Below are 16,971 nucleotides of genomic sequence, written 5' to 3'. Positions count from 1 at the left end.
TCAGTGCACCACTAATATCCTGACATATTGGTTCAAATTGCTGTTTCTCCATGTATCTTTGGCCTGGATTTACCAAAGATAACAATCTTCCTACTGTTCACATAAGCTTTTATTGCCCCAGGTATAAAAATAGATGGGTACGTTCACAGTTTTCTATTGTTAGAAACAATATGTTAACAATATATTCCCAATATGTTCTAGCTCATTCAACTTGTCCAATTCCAAATTTAAAAAGAACACACTTCAAATTACAGCATTTAGATTTTTATAAACTGTACACAATTATTCAGTTTATGTAAACTTTAATTTAGCTCTCAGAAATTCTGTTATAATTCAAGTTGTGCGGTAGAATTTGTATTTTGTATTCAATTTCTTTAAGTATCTTGACTAGCATGCAGTATATGCAATAAATTGATTATTTAATTATCAGATTTCTGCTCTGTATGGCCCTCAGTTGTATTTCAGCCACGTTTCCTAATCAGAAGTGCCCCTTTTCCCTTTCCAACTCTTCTCTCTTTGCTCAAGTTCAGCTTCAGTGAAGGCCGCCGGCCCCCAGTTAGTGATCAAATAGGAATTCTTGGAACCTATAAGACATAATAGTTTAGATTTAGTAATTTAAACCTAATTTAATACATGTGTTAAAATCTAGTTCAAACATTGCTTTATGATTAGTCATTTGAGAATATAGCTGGGAAAAATATATTAAAAATGTGCCCAATCAAAAGCATTTAAATAAAAATATTTTCAAAATACCTTTGATCCTTATGTACAACAAGATGGTTTGAAATAAATGAATAAAATGAATATAAATAAACCAAATAATATTAATAAAATGGTTTAGCCGAACCTGAATTTTCAAATTAATGCATTTTGACTTGGTACCAAAAATATCATAATGCCACTACCAATTTTATTACTATGGAAGTTTAAGAATTAAAATTAAAACATCATCAAAAGAAGTCTGTCTATCTTGACTCCTCTCTCTCCGTTACTGTATAATGCACTTTTCTTAATAAAGTTTAACTGAGATGATTTCCTTCTAAAGTTCCTGTGACACAAGTAGGGGCAGAGAAGCCTTCATATTTGGAGTTCCATGTCATTTAGGGCTCCACAAGCAAAACTAACAGCTTCAATTGGACATTAAATATATAGACTTATTCAAAGTCTGACTACGCAGGTTAAATCTTGATGGTGTTATCTGCATCAAGTGAAGGTTCCAAGAAACCTTCAGAGATGCTCATATAGAAATCATTACAATAGTCTAATCAAATAGTTTTTAAAATGTAGCTTGACTATCTTGTTCAGGAAGAATGGTTGTTAAGACATTGGTAAAGTTAACTAGTTGGTACCACTGAGGCCACTTGGGAACCCATCAATCATGTTGGATGCAAAAATACATATAAGTGACACATCTAAATTGATTTAAGCTATCTTCTGGACATAAAAATATATCTGATTGATCAGTTTTCGATGTTATGATAAATCACACTCAATACAATGTTTAATTTAAATTTAAAACAACTACTGAAACATTTAGTAATGATGACATATCAAAGCTGCTCTGAACAGCTTTCATTAACTTTTCTGATAAATTATAATTAGACAATAATGTTCACATTGTATTTTAATGCCATCAACAATAATATAATTCACTTGACTGAAAATTTCCTGTTGAATCAAGAGCTTATACTCTTTATACGGTAGATTAACTCAGTGGTTGATTAACTCAGGTTTGCTTGGTTGAATTCCATTAAAAACCTGAAACTGAACTTCATTGTTTTTTCAAGATAAACCATAAGAAATATCCTTCAGGGGTTCAACTCCAACAAAGGGTAAAGGAGATAGACCTATATACATTACTAGCTGTATATCCATGCTTCACAACCAAACTATGTGATAGGGCTATGCAAGAGAAATTTGGTTCACTATCAGTTGACTCAGTGGTAGTCAATGATTGAAATACATAAGAGAATATCACCCCCGCCACCTTGGGTCCGGAGCAGTTCCATAGGTGGAAGGCGTAGACATTTTTGGTGAGGTACCGACATTTAGTACCATAAGGAGCCTCAGACCTCTCCTGAGTGAAGGAGTGGAACGTCTGCCAGTTTGAACTGAGGTAATGGAATATGAGGCAACTGGCAGTTGGAACAGAGTTCTTTTCAGGTGGGGAGGGAGAGTAGAATGTTTAACCTCTTAGCATCAGAGTGTGCTAATATAAGGCAAATGGCAGTTAGAACAGAGTTCCTTTCAGGTGGTGAAGGGGAGTAGAACTCCTTAGCATCAGAGTGTGTTAATTACTGTATAAGAAATACTAATGATCTGATGCTCTTTTTGAAAAATCCTTTCTTAGCGAGCACCTAGAAGCCAAGAGGAATATATGTGCCAAATTTCAAGTTTGTAGACTTTAGGGTTCTGGATATTTCATGATAAGTGAGTGGTACTTGGCTTTTGTATATACTGTATATAGAAGATTCTATCCTGGATGCAACATAAATGCATCTCCTATAGAGCACTTATAATTGGATAATAATAAATAAGGACAGAATAATCAAAATAACGTAAATGTTGTAACTAAACCTCAAGAGCAAAGGCTAACAGCTTTATGTCATGATGAGGCTAATGAGAAATTTGACTTGAAGGCACCTAAAAATCTCAGCTGGCAGTGTTTGCATTGACTTCCTTTCTTCTATTCGGAATTTGGTTCAGCTACGTTTCTCCAGACAATAGCACACACTAAACAGGAAGTGCAGCCTAGGCTGACTCAGTAATATTCAGACTTCTTGGAAACCATAATGGTTATTTAAGATAAAAATAACAGTATGAGTGCTGATTCACAAAATAAAGGGTTGTTTCCTACCTGGTTCAATTAATCGAATTAATCCCTCATGATGAGCTACTCTATCTTTCCAATTTTTAGTTTTGCTTGCTGCTGCTTCCAATTTCTTTTTTACCTCCTGAAACAGAATTAACACCAACATTATACAGAAACATTTTTTTCAACAGAAATTCTCAAAACAGCACAAAAAGAATACCTTTCCCCAAGATTACAAAAAGCTGGACTTTTAAATTTTTACCTGGATGTGAGCAGGGATCAGATAAGGTCAGCACATCAAGGACTATACAATTGCAAACATTTGTAAAGCATGTATTCACAGTGCCCAAAGCCAATCTTAGCTGCTGTTAAGTTACCCATCAATTACTAGGACATAATTTTATTGTATATCCCTATAGGCATGCTTTCATAGCTACGATAAATTTACCAAATTTTATCAACTTCCTAAATCTATTCCTGATATGGCTTTGAATTACAATTATCTTTGATCCATCTCTGCTCATTTTATTATTGTACCAAACTGGTACAATGTTTTATACTAGTAATTCTCTATAGATAATTTTCAGTTAATATCTATTATTATGTCTGCGTATACAGTACAAACATAAAGGCCCAATAACTGATTCAACTCTGTGAAGTGGTCAGAGACTCTGCAGTCTGGTGTCTCAAAGAAGGTATAATCAAATGACTTAGATAGCCCTGTTACCAACACTTGAACACATTTAGGTGACTGATGACAAGCTGTTGTGCACACATGCTTATGGAGATGACTTGGGAAAGCTTTACAGCACCCACACTGAGCCCTCTGAGGAATGCAATTGCCTTCACCCTTCAAGGAAGAATGCCTCAGGCATATTAATGCATTTTGCGAAGTGTCCCTTCGTATAACCCTAGGAAGGTTACAATAGCTCACCTCATATTGTTCAAAGGCTTGCTTCCTCTCTAATTCCAATTCTTCCAACTGCTGCATGGCGACCTGTAGAGCATGTTCCTTCATTTTCCTCTGGTTTTCCAACTCTTGCTTTTCTGCCTCAGTCACCTGAATGGCCTGTTGCTGCTCCAAGTGCCACTTTTCCAACTCTGCTCTCTTGGTTGTCTCTTCTTCTAGCAGTCTAGAAAAAAAATTAAGTAACCAAGGAGACATATTAATTCAGGACTGACACAACATGTATGCCTTTCCTACATGAGCTGAATAGTTAAGAAAACATAACCTAAAACAGTTCCATGGAAATTGCTCGTTTTTGTGTGTCAAGTCCATCAAGATACCACATTCAGAAATGAAAGCATCCCACACATATGGTAAGTGGTTTCCTTTTTCATTACCCCATTTAACATCTGCAGGTAGTCCTTGACTTATGACCATAGATGGGACCAGAATTTTGGTTGCTAAACAAGTCATTATGCAACTGGACCCAACTTTATGAGATTTGCCATGGTCATTAAGCAAATCATGTTAACTAAATCATATGGCAGTTAACTGAATTCAGATTTCCCAATTGACTTTGCTTGTCAGAAGTCATCTGGGAAGCTCATAAATCGCAATTGTGACCATATGATTCTGTGCCTGTCATAAATGAAAGCCATATGCCAAGCATCTGAATTATGATCATGTGAACATGGCGGAGGTAAGATGGTCATAACTTCAAGGATGGGTGGTATGTCTTTTTCCAAGGCTGTTGTAACTTTGAACCATGGTTAAATGAAGAGTCATAAGTCAAGGACTACCCGTACATCAGTTAAATGTGCTTCATACATTTGCTTCAACTTACTTTTTGGTCTACAAACAACTCCACATGATATATTTTGTTTACATCTCTGTGGTACTTAATATGCTGAGAAGCAGAAAGAAGGAAACAATCCTTTAGAATGAGTCAAGGACAGAGAATTCTTTTTAAATGTAAGAATGATATTTAGGGGTGAAGGTTCGTTCTCCGAGGTTGTGGGTTGGTTTCCAAATGTTTCCGAACAAAATGTTCAGAAACCAACCCACAAGTTCGGAAAACAAAACTTCACCCTCATCCTATACCCAAACTACAGATATTCGCCACTATTGCAATAATATTTAGGTTACTTGGACAGTCTACAGTTTCTGTAGTCTCTGCCATCCTTCTTCTGGAACATAAATGACTGCCAGCCTTAGCATCCAATTCTATCAAATTACACACTGACCTGGCCTGAAGTCTCCTGACAGTTTCCTCATCTTGACGGGCTTGTTTCTCATCTTCCAAAGCTTCCTGTAGCTGATTATACATTTCCTCAAGTTCTTTGACTCTCACTAAATACTGCTCAAGCTCAGATGATTTCTGAGCAACCTGTTCTTCCATTTTCTGTCTTACCTAGAAAACAAGAAATGAATGAATGCTTCAGGACAAGCCGTGCTGCCTATTTCCATGGAAGAGAAGAAGAAAGTTTGCAGCCTTTTTGTCCAAACATGTGCATGCTGTTAATATATCATTAAAGAAACCACATCAGAGTTATCCCATTCTTTTGCTGACATGTACCATTTTTTCTCTCTCCAGTTCAAGACTGAATCGATCTTGTAATTCCATATGAGTCTGCAGACGTTTTGTCTCTTCTTCTGAGGCTCGAGCGGCTGCCTCTTCTAGTTGCTGGGCCAAAGAAAGAAAACAATTATCATCTGTTTCCAGTTAATGTACACATGAAAGTACAGATCAGCTATTCAATATGTACCTATAAATATACTTCTTATATTTTTTCATAAAAGCAAACATTTTATCAAAGGGAAATATGTATGTATGTATGTATGTATGTATGTATGTATGTATGTATGTATGTATGTATGAAAAATTAAAAAGAAAGGAATGATGTGCATCAAGAAGGGGGTAAAGTAAGGAGGGAAATATCTCCAAGTCTCCCCTAAGGCTTCATGTAAAACTTTCTGAAAAGATCAAGCGTTATCAGCTCTCAAAAAGTGCATAAACAATAAAAAGTTGGGGAAAGATTAAACTCTACATAGGTTTCTGTAGAGCTAGAGATAAGATAAACATTTCCAAAAATAGCACAGTCAATGCTGAAAACTCATGCAAAACCTGTTCCTTCTAGATCAAATTTATTGTCAAAATAAGTAAGCTACAGTATTTTGTTGCACAAGAAGTATGAGAAATTTGGCAACTAAATTTCTATAGTAAAGTAATCCCCACGTATTTTGAGGCACGCCCAATTAGAAGTTTCTGAATGGTTTAGTTAAATGAAAACAAGGAAGTAGTATAATGGAGCACTTCTGCAACATTAAATGCTTACAGTAGCACCACTATTGGTTCCTAATTTTCTCAAATTGCTGTTAGTAAGGCACATTTCAATGACTCAGGTAATTTGGCTTGGCTGAACTGACATTTTTTTCTATCAACAATTAAACTTTAGGTTTGGATTAAGACAAACTTGAACTCATTCTTGTTTTTGTTAGGTTGCTATGCTGCTTAAAAAAATATAGCAAGCCACTATCAGTGTCAAATACCCAAATTCAGCATCTATGACAGAATGTTTTTTCTAAAACTTCAGAATGACACAATACTCCTGCCTCATTTCATAAGTACTCTCAGTGTTCTTGGATTCATTACTTGACTAATGCTGGAACTTTTCCTTGAGAGTCTGGTTAAAATATATAAATAATAGCTTTTACGTGCTATATTCTGTTCTTGTATATTTATTCTTTGCTGGAATGCTCATTTCATTTTACATTGAAAGTGCTCAGATGTAAAAATATATCTCATTCTACAATCACCATTAAAGATATTTTAGATGTGCATATGTCAAATTTTAGCTGTGAAATATCCTAACAATTCTGCAATGATCAAAGCTGCCAATGAAGATCTGGAATCTTAGTTATTATTTACAGACAGTTATGCTTTCATAAGCATAAAATACCCATGCATATAGGAGAAAAAAGCAGACACTCTTATCATTTCCTTAGTCTGCAAAATTATTTCAAGCTTAACTGAGTGTCTGGCGTCACCCAAGAAATCTCTCCTTGACTGCAAAACAACTAAGATAAGCAATGTGCAAATTACTGGGAAAAATATCTCTGTTATCATTCCAAACTAGAACTTTTGTGGTTTCAGTACATAGCATTTTTCTTCCAACAACTCTTTCTTTAAATCCAATAAAACATCTATATTCATCCCCAATCTTTGTGGGGACAAATAATTTCTCCTGCCCTCTCAGTTTTCCATAAGATAACATTTCCAGAAACATTTAAGAAGAATGATGCAATTACCAATTCCCTGTGGCAATGCTGTAATCTTAAGAAGGAATTTCATCAACCTGTCCTCCTTTCTGAATGCCCTGAAGATTTGATTTTAGACAATTGTGTTCAGGACACTTTCCTAGGAAAGTTGACTATTTTATTTCCATATGTTAATACATACATTGCTATAGTCATGAACCACAGTGTATTGGTTAAGCTACTGGACAAATAATGGGTAGACTGGTTCTAGTGTTTTAGCTATAGAAGCCAGTTATGAGGCCCTGGGCCAGTCAATCCCTCAGTCCAAATCAATGTCAAATTCTGCAGTGAACAGCCTGAAATGTAGCCTCCTCAGGGCATCATACATTGACAGTTCTGTTGCGTGAACTAAGTGAGCCTGAAACAAAATCAGAAGACCCTACTATTTAGCAGGACAAATTCTAAGAACATCATTAATCAAGAATAAAAAGAACTAAGAAGAACAATGACTTCTACAGTCCCCTCATATCTATGGCCTCAGAAATACAGTTTACAACTAAAGTACTAATCCTACATTCTAGAATGCTATAAAATCTCAGATTTACCTTTCGGACGGTTTCCAGTTCCTTCTGTTTATTTTCATTTGCTATTTGGAGCTCTTTCATTTGTCTCTCCAGTTCTGCTTGTTCCGCCTGCAGTTTTTGGCGTAATTCTTTCCGTTTCTGGCGTGCCTCTTTATGAGGTGAAGGGCTTTTTAATTTCAGCAGATTTACTGTTGTCTGAATGGCTAAATAATTAGAATAGCCACAATAATATTTCTAGCTTAAGCCCATAAATACCTTTATTACTTTTTCAATCTTACAATGCTGTTTGGTTTCTAACATTCATCAATAATTTTAAAAATAAAGCCACATTTGTTTGCCAAAAAAAAACCCATAGTGTATCAATATCAAATGTAATAGTGATATATAATTATAGTACCGTGTTTCCCCCAAAATAAGACAGGGTCTTATTTTCTTTTGACCCACAAAATATGGCTTGGGCCTTATTATCAGGGGAGGGCTTATTGTTTTGGGGTTGCCGGGCGGCTGCTCCCTTACAAGTGGGCTCCCGAAGAGCCAGGCATAGCCTCAGGGGTGAAACAACCATGAGGTGACCACACTCACGAGCAATCGGAGTGCACTCTATGAGCTGCCATTGCTGGAAGAATTGGAAGCCAAGTTCTGGAGTTTGGAAACTAGAGAAGAAGTTATGCTCGAAGCGCGGTGGCAAAAGTGGCGGCGGTACCCTGGCCCCGCAGGGAGAGCTGGGCCAGGGCATGGTGAGGCTGGGAGCCATGCGAGCTGGGGGTAGAACAGGTGCTCGCGGAACCACCCTCTCCAGCCTGGCAGAGCTCCATGCACTGACCTAAGGGTATCCTGAATGTGCCAAGCCGCGGGAGCGCGGGGGCGGGTAGAGCGCCATGTGGCTTGGCGCCTTCAGGATACCGCTAGGTCGGTGAGCGGTGCTCTTCCTGGCTGGAGGGGGGATTGTCCAGGGGCTTATTTTCAGGGGGGGCTTTATATTTTTGCCCACGCAAAAAATGTGGCAAGGCCTTAGTTTCGGGACAGGTTGCATTTTCGGGGAAACATGGTATGTGAAATATCAGAATGAAAACAGTTAATATCAAATACAATTTGTACTTTGTAATAATGCTAGTTCTTCATACAATGAAATACATTTTTCACCCTAATCACTGCATGGGGGGTTAATCTGTGATAAAACTAGTCAGATGTATTATCAGACATATAATACAGAACCAAAATATTTGGCAAGAAGAGAGAAACAGAAATAGTAATTAGATATTTATTTAACTCAGAATAACAGAGTTGGAAGGGAAGACTTCTAGTCCAACACCCTGCTCAGGCAGGAAAGCCTATGCCATTTCAGACAAATGGTTGTCCTATCTCTTCACTGGCCTGAAGCTTAGTAGGACATCTACTGTCTTATTATTAGTCAAATTTATAAGTGACTTCACAACAGGCACATGAACAGGAGGTTCCATTAAGCAGTGAATAAAAAAACAGAATTTACAAACTTCCCACCTGGCTTCTATCAACCAAAATGGTAAAAGTTTACCTTGAAGCCACTCCTGTTTCTTCTTCTTATCAGAGGCACTAATCTCAAAACATTTCTCTGAATTATTTATAAGAAAGAGACATTTTTTGCCATCTTTGTCGGGCAAGGCCTAATAAGGGAAAATTAGATTTAGTTTTCTATGAAGCATAACAAATATGACATTGAACTGATGTTTACAATATTGTTTGTTAGTTCAGAGCCTCTGAACATACGAAATATTCTCAAAATAATATCCCCATGCACAAAAGCTAAATATGAATAAATGTTATATCATTTTTTTCTAAAACAAGCTAACAAGGCATATTTGGGGCAATTCAAATTTTTCTCCCAGTTTCATGAAACAAAATGTGCCATAGATAATTGTATTGACAGAAAATATTTTGAGTGATATGTATTTTTAGAACATCCATACTATAAAGATAAAAATGGTGTTGATCAATGCTGTTCACAAGGAAAGTAATTTATTCTGAATCGTATTTACAAGATATGTCCCGCTTCTAATGAAGCCTTTGCAGGAACAGGCATAAATTAAAATAAAGTGTGCAATCTTTTTTAGGCATGTCAGAGAGAAAAAAAAACCAGCGCTATAGTCTATATATACTACTCTTTTTCACTGGTTAACAAAAATTCCATAAATTAAGAATCCTGAATGGGCATTTCAAAAAATAAAGATTCTTCCCTCTTTTCATGAATACTATTGTTAGCACTCCATTGTATTCTCCATAAAAATAAAAATTCCAGAATTTATCCAACAGGTTGAATCAAATTTATGTAAGTTATGTTGTTTTCATGTTCATCATCTAGAAAAGTTTTTTAAAAAAACATTTATTTTTACCTCTGCAGTACAGTTGCCATCCAGTGCAATGTCTCCTCTTTTGTCTTTTAAATCTTCACTAACATAGTAGGATATAACATTTGGTTTTAAAACAAACCAACGTTCTGTCCAGTTTTTCCTTTTGTGACCCTTCTTCCACATATAACCCTATAAAAACAAAGAATTACTTTATTACATAATTTTAACTTGGAATGTTTAAATTCTTCAAGAGATATTAATCAGACTTTTCAATCCAATCACTGTAGGCATTTAAATATAATTTTTAATAAGCACAGTTTATGAAAAACCATCGAAGTAACTCAACTTTTTATTTTCAGTGAGAAAAAAATGTAAATCCTTAGAGGAAAAAAACACCCACCCTGACATTTATTGGATGGAGAGGAAGTTGAATAGAGAAGAAGTCCTCTCTACCAGTTAAGCACAGTGACCATCAGCCTCTACTCCCCAACCTCCCCCAGTCCATGGACCGACACCTCTCCACAGTATGCCAGAAACCAGGCTGTGCAAACAAGCGAAGCCTCATCCACGGGATGCAGGCAGCTTGAGAAACCACACCCCATCCATCCACTGAAAAACCTCTCTCCATGGAACCAGTCCCCAGTGCCCAAAAGGTTAGAGGCCACCGGATTACCTGATGTAAACAAAATTGGTCTTTGAAAGGCGCAAATTATCATCTATCATTCAGTATCAAATAACCCTGTTGAAAATTTTAAAAGACACAAGTACATACCTGTTAGAAATCCACTTTGTAAACTATTTAAATAGTGTGAGACAGAAAGAAATTCACATTTAAAGATAGATCATTCTATTATTTAACATGAAATAATTTACTAGACACCAAAGACTCTGAATATGCCATGAATCATCCCTTGAATCTTTGCCTACCAATTTTATTAGCGTAAATACCCACCAGGTTATTTTTCTTTCTTAAAACATTGCAATATGAAAGAGAACTCACATTAGAATCACAGATTTGGAAATGACTACTTAAGCATCAAATCTAATAGCCTAACTATAAAGGAATCCAAATTCAAGCATTCCTGAAAAATGGCCATGCAGTCTCCACCTGAACTGATTCGATAAAAGGGAGCCCACCATCTTCCTGGATAACTAGTTCTGTTGTGTATTAAGGCTTCACTCCGGTCCGCTATTCAAGCGGGAGGAGACATTCGTTCTGATTGGCTGTCCATCTGACAGCTGACTATAAAAGAAAGAGAATCAGCTGTTGCTGTTAGCTGAGCTGTCACTGTGAGCCAAGTTGTTAGAACTAATAAAAATTTAGCTAAACATTATGTCTCGCCTCCGTTCTTCCATCCTCTGTTCCCAGAACACAATAAGTGTAACAATAACTTCTTATTGTTAAGAGGCTTTTTCCTTCCCCAACATTCAAACAGAATCCGCCTTCCAGTAACTTAAATTCATTTTTTCATGTCCTATATTCTGGAACAGATGTCTTCTATTTGAAATTCTTTCACATATCCAAAGAAAGGCAGCTAAACTATCCCAATCACTATTTATAGGTTACAGTTTTAGTGCCCTGATCATCTTCATTGCCCTTCTCTAAATATGTGCCAGGTTTTTTTTTTCCAAATCCTCCTTAAAGTGTGGTGATCAGAACTGGACATTGTACTCAAGATGAGATATAAATAGAATAGGGTGGAAAGGTTACTTCCTGAGTTTCAAAATTACGCTTCTATCGGCGCAGCCTGAAATTGTATTTTCTTGTTTTCAGCCACCTTACGCTGTTGATTCATACTCAGTTTGCAATGTATTATAGGTAGCCCTTGCTTAGCCCAATTGGGACCAGCAAATCCATCGCTAAATGCCATGGTCACTTACTGAAAAACCATGTGACCATGACAGATTCATAATGTCACTTCCCATGTGCTTGTTATGTGAGTCACTGCAGCTGTTAAGCAAGACATCACACAATTGCAACTTGAAATTTTACTTCCTCATTCTCCATTAATTCTGCATATCAGAATTTCTTTTGGAAAGTACAAAAATGGTGATCACTAGACCACAAGGTCCTATGACAGTCATTAATGTGAGAAGAGGTGGCAAAGCTGCTGGTTTTAGACCACTGTAACTTCGAACAGCCATTAAACAAGACATTTGGTAATAAGGACTACCTATACTACTCCAAGATATTTTTCACATATCTCATGTTCTACAGTACATGCATGCATATGATTTTTGTATCCTAATAAATCTTTGAATGTTAAATCAATAAAATAACCACATTACTGGTTAAACATAAAGAAAAATAAGGGAACATTGTATCCATATAGCAAAACTAAATAAAAAGACAACCACCACACTAAATAAGCTCATCTACTATGGGGTGGGAAACCAGATACTGTCAGCTAACTCTTCTTTTTTCTCCTTCCTGAAGTTGGGAACACTGCTTACTATCTTCCAAGCCCCTGGCAATTCACAAATCCTTCAGGATGCCTCAATAATACTGCATGAGAGCTTGTTAGATTAATTCCTTTAATATCCTAAGTCCTAGGATGTCGTTTATCGGGTCCTGGATATTTACATTCATTTCAAACATATAAATATCACATCCATTGTTCCATCAGTCTCAAGCTCCTTCAGTTCTGATTTTCACAATGTCCTGACACATCACAAAGAGTTTTATTGAAGAAGACCCAACTAAAGCAAGAGTTGAGATGATCATGATCATGGTTCATCACAGTCAGCTAGACAGTCTATCCTATTTGCCTTTCAGAAAGTTATTCATTTAGGCAATCCACAAGTTTCAGTTAAACATTTATGAATCTTAACTAAACGGGTTTCCTCACTAATTCTTGTGTCTTTCTCTTCTACCTGTTTTTAGAAATCTGAACTGTAGTGTCAATTCACCAACTAAAACACAACAAATACACAATTCCATATTTTTAAAGATAAAAACTCTTCAATGCTTTACTATAAGGAGGATATATTATCCTTAAAATAAAGCACAATACGAATGCTGCTGAATCTCTGTAAAGCACTGAATTAAGTTTAAAGAAAACTAGATTTAAGCTTGATGTCTTAGATCAATTGCAACATGTGATAACTTTTCTAAAAACTTTCATGAAAGGCAAATGAGGAATTTTTTAAAAATGCTTTATCATAAAATATCAGAGCTTCGGGCAGCAATGTAATTTGTTCCATGCAGTGCTGTGATCTTATCAGTGATAAGAAACTTGTGCTGTGCTCAAAGGACACTTAATCACAATGCCTTACAAAGAAAATTAAATTTGGGGAATATTAGTGAATCGCCTGACAGAACTGAGTCAGATGTGCAACCAATCCTTAGGGGCCTTGGTTGCATTAAAACTAAACCACAATTGACATGTGTTTTAAGCAAATCTTTCCCACTCTTCCTCCTTCCCAGCCATGCACCTGGACTTCTGAGATTTACGCTTCCTCTTTATGCTCTCATATGCTCCATGTTTCATGTCGTATTCAAATTTGAGAAACCACAAAAAACTGCAAAATAAATGTATGCATTTTTGTAGAATTTAAGTCCTACAAAACTTTGTTCTCTGTGCTTTTAAGATGTTTATCATCACATTACTATTTGTGGCAAACAGGATATTGATAACCACCATTTTCCCATAAGGCTACACTTTGACTGAGGGGGAGGGAGATGGCCAAGCCCGGGTTCCCACATGTGATGACTACTGTTAGGAATATAATCTAACGGTTGGGTTGGCAATATATAAATCATGTAACAATGGTGTAACTGTTTCTTTAAATCATACTGTAAAATGTGATTGGTTGCTGTTTTCCTCAACCGGCCATAAGAGGGAGCCAGAACGACTGTTAGCTCTCTGTTCGTTAGATGCTGGGCTGATCTGATCTGAGTGTTTTGGAAGCTGGCTGGTAGAAAGCACCATGAGCTATTGTAAGTTTTGCAACTGTTAGCAAACTTTGTGTACCGGACTGATTATATGATACTGGACTATGTTATTTGGATTATCCCTTAACTGAAAGACATTGATGACTGTCTTAACCGTGTATGACTTGGACTGTTTGATGGACTCTGATATCTCTATTTCCACAAAAGTAAAAGTCTATTTAAACTGCAGTGTCTCTGTATGCTGGTTTGTGTGTTCTCCAACAACACTCTCACAACTCTTCGCTGAACGTACTCGCTCTCCCAACGGGGAGCTTACCTAACAACTACCACTTCCTCAGGCTGCTTTAGGCAAGGGGCAAGCAGTGTACATGTGCAGAAAACTGCTTTGTTTCTTTGCTCTGCTGTGGCCATTAGCAAAACTGAAGGAGCACACGGCAACTGCACAAAGCGGGATCTGACTCAGCTTCTTCTGTCTACCCTGCCATGTGCTTATTTAGATCTGATTTCTAATTTCCGATTGACCTCACATGGGCTGGACAGGGAGAGCCAAAGGGCAGGATGTGGCCCAGGGACCATAAAATGCCCAGCTCTGACCTAGGATATCATTTCGGTCTTGGGAGTAAGGCTGATCAAATCCTCAGTAAGTGATTTGCATGACATTACAGAACTTAGTTGCATGGAGTAAGTTCAAAGGTGGATTCCTACCGGTTCGGACCAGTTCAGCCAAGTAGGTAGTAACTTGGCCGCCCATGCACCCAAACCAGTTCTATTGTTGGCAGTGCCATCTTGATTTTTGGTTCTGCACATGCGCAAACAATCTCCATTGCAGAAATGTAATGTTTTCCTTTTTCCAACATTCTGCGCATGTGCAGACCTTTTTAGGTGTAAATGCGCATGTGCATGGAGCACACGTTTGGCATGTGCGTGAGAAAAGCAAGCGAGCATAATTATTTTTTTGCCGGTAGCAACCCACCTCTGGGTAAATTAGCTTAGCCCTAAACAAGTCTGAGAATATTGGGGGGCCAAACCTGTTTTTATTGGTTATATCTAATATAATCAATTATAATTTCTAACATTATAGAAAATTATAATCTGTGGGTTAAAAAATTCAGATGGCATGTTTACCTCCCGTGAGCCATATTTGGTAGTCAGCCCAAAATCCCATGTTAAACTGTTAATGTATTAGTCAGAAATGGTGCCACTGAATTACTGGTATACGAGTTCTATGATGCATTTTGTACCCCAAGATTAAATACAGAGTGATGTAGAATTTTTAGAATTTTAACTTTCATTTCAAAAACTCTTCTAGCAGTGAATACCTATCCAATAGGGACGCGGACTTTACATTTCATAAAGAACACAGCAAAAGTTTTTCAGTTCAGGGTTCTTAATTTCTTATGAATTGCAGAAGCTGATTAAAATAATGAGAATTTATTTGTTCATCTAATTGATATAGGTGCCCAATATATACAAGGAAGTAACTTCTTGTGGCAAAAAAATATATTTTCAAACTACATTAATTTCAATTATTTTTATACTGAGAATTTTAGCTTTCCTTCATATAAAACGTACTCACCAAACAGTTTTTATAAATGAAAAACGTCTTGTTTCCATATAATTTTATGAGGCATAAATAATGTTGCATAATTCATTCAAGTTTGTCTGTGTGTAGGCTGAGCTTACCTGTTTTAATACGTCCAATATAAGTTCACTGAAGACTTCATTAATGCCCATTGAAACTGTTGTTCCATCCAACCCTTTGCTAAACCGACCACTTCCAATGAGCTCAATCAGTTCCCAAACAGAAAGACCTTCCCAATTGGCATCCAAACTGATCTTATAATGTTCAAACTGTTCTTGGTGCCAACCTAATCCCATTGCTTCTGTCAGCTTCTTAAGCAAATATTCAATCTGTATAGAAAAAGATACACAACAGCTGAATGAATGTAACAAATATGTGTAGGAAAAACTATTGCTCTAAAATCTCTCAACACTGCACAACTGCACTTTTTTTGTGTGTTCCTTCAAGTCAGTGTTGATTCCTGACAATTGCCTCAACATGCCCCTGCATTTTTCTTGGCAATGTTTTGAAAATGGTTTGCCATTGCCTCCTTCTGAGGGCTAAGAGATACTACCTTGTCCCAAAGTCACCCATCTGGTGTGATGCCTCAGGACTAGAACTCACGTCTCCTAGTTTCCAGTCTAGTGCATTAAACACTGAATGCAACTGACTCTCTTGTACCACTCATATGACCAAAATATTGGCTGAAAACTGAGCTTGTGAGAAAAATAGCTCTGTGTCAGTAATATGTATAATTGCCTGGACCAACATACACAGAATTGACGGATCATTTTTTTCTGTTAAAAATCAGTGGAGAGAAATTATTCTGTTATGTAAAAAAATACTGTAAAAAGTCATCAGTTCTACTTAGCTCAAAGAAAAAAATATCTGATGCTTTCATACCTCTTCTGGCACGATGATTAATGGATATTTGTCTTCAGATAGAAAATTGAAGATGACCCATACTTTAAAAGCATCTTCATCAGTAAGGAGTAAGGTACTTTTCTTGAGATTTTTTCTGGCACACAGAGTCCAGCACATTTTATAGAATTCAACTTTGTCAAAGTTGTCTTGAACCTAAATAAAATAAAATAAAAAGTATGGTACAAGACTCAACAATAAACTCAGGATGACAACAGCAACAGTGGGAAAATGTTGTGAATTCCACTCCTAAACCAACAGCAAAGGAGCATTTTCTCAGACAACTGAAGCTAAACAAAATACCTATTGTGTAGACTTTCTCAAAAACCACCTCTCCAGCTATTAAACACTGCACTTCATCTACTTCCTTGATTACAGCGGAACATTTATTTTCTTTTATGACCCTGTAATCCCTTAATTTGAGAAAGAGTTGGGGAGACTGAATGAAGCTGATTTACTGGCCAGATGTCCTTCCTGATGCCTATGTTGAGTTTGCAAGAGGTATTTTCTTTTTGCACCCCGAGAGAGAAACATCTACTATCCTAAGGATTAATCATCCAAGTGAAAGATTAGCATTTCTACCACTAGGCCACCACACTATTTTTGATTACACTGATAATACTAGCAAAAAAATAATAATTCTTTGTTCAGACTTTATCCACTACTC

General features: G+C 36.7%; 1 protein-coding gene across 1 annotated transcript in view; it reads right to left on the bottom strand.

The window, feature by feature from the left end:
* Window positions 1–248: 248 nt before the first annotated feature.
* The window catches only part of SWAP70 (switching B cell complex subunit SWAP70), a 35,926-nt gene continuing 19,203 nt past the window's right edge, over window positions 249–16,971 (bottom strand). Inside the window, exons 3-12 of the mRNA XM_014051693.2 lie at window positions 16,287–16,460; window positions 15,506–15,733; window positions 9,970–10,116; window positions 9,135–9,243; window positions 7,622–7,803; window positions 5,335–5,442; window positions 5,003–5,169; window positions 3,747–3,945; window positions 2,858–2,954; window positions 249–584 (exon numbers count right to left, since the gene is read on the bottom strand). Of these exons, the coding sequence (XP_013907168.1) occupies window positions 475–584; window positions 2,858–2,954; window positions 3,747–3,945; window positions 5,003–5,169; window positions 5,335–5,442; window positions 7,622–7,803; window positions 9,135–9,243; window positions 9,970–10,116; window positions 15,506–15,733; window positions 16,287–16,460 (1,521 nt within the window). The 3' untranslated portion in view covers window positions 249–474. The remainder of the gene's footprint in view (window positions 585–2,857; window positions 2,955–3,746; window positions 3,946–5,002; window positions 5,170–5,334; window positions 5,443–7,621; window positions 7,804–9,134; window positions 9,244–9,969; window positions 10,117–15,505; window positions 15,734–16,286; window positions 16,461–16,971) is intronic.

The sequence above is a fragment of the Thamnophis sirtalis genome, unplaced genomic scaffold (genome assembly GCF_051295495.1).
Source record: "Thamnophis sirtalis isolate CommonGarterSnake01/CBP01778 unplaced genomic scaffold, rThaSir2_p1.2 scaffold_1, whole genome shotgun sequence".
In the NCBI taxonomy this organism is placed as follows: Eukaryota; Metazoa; Chordata; class Lepidosauria; order Squamata; family Natricidae; genus Thamnophis; species Thamnophis sirtalis.
This window is presented reverse-complemented; position numbering and strand designations above follow the sequence as displayed.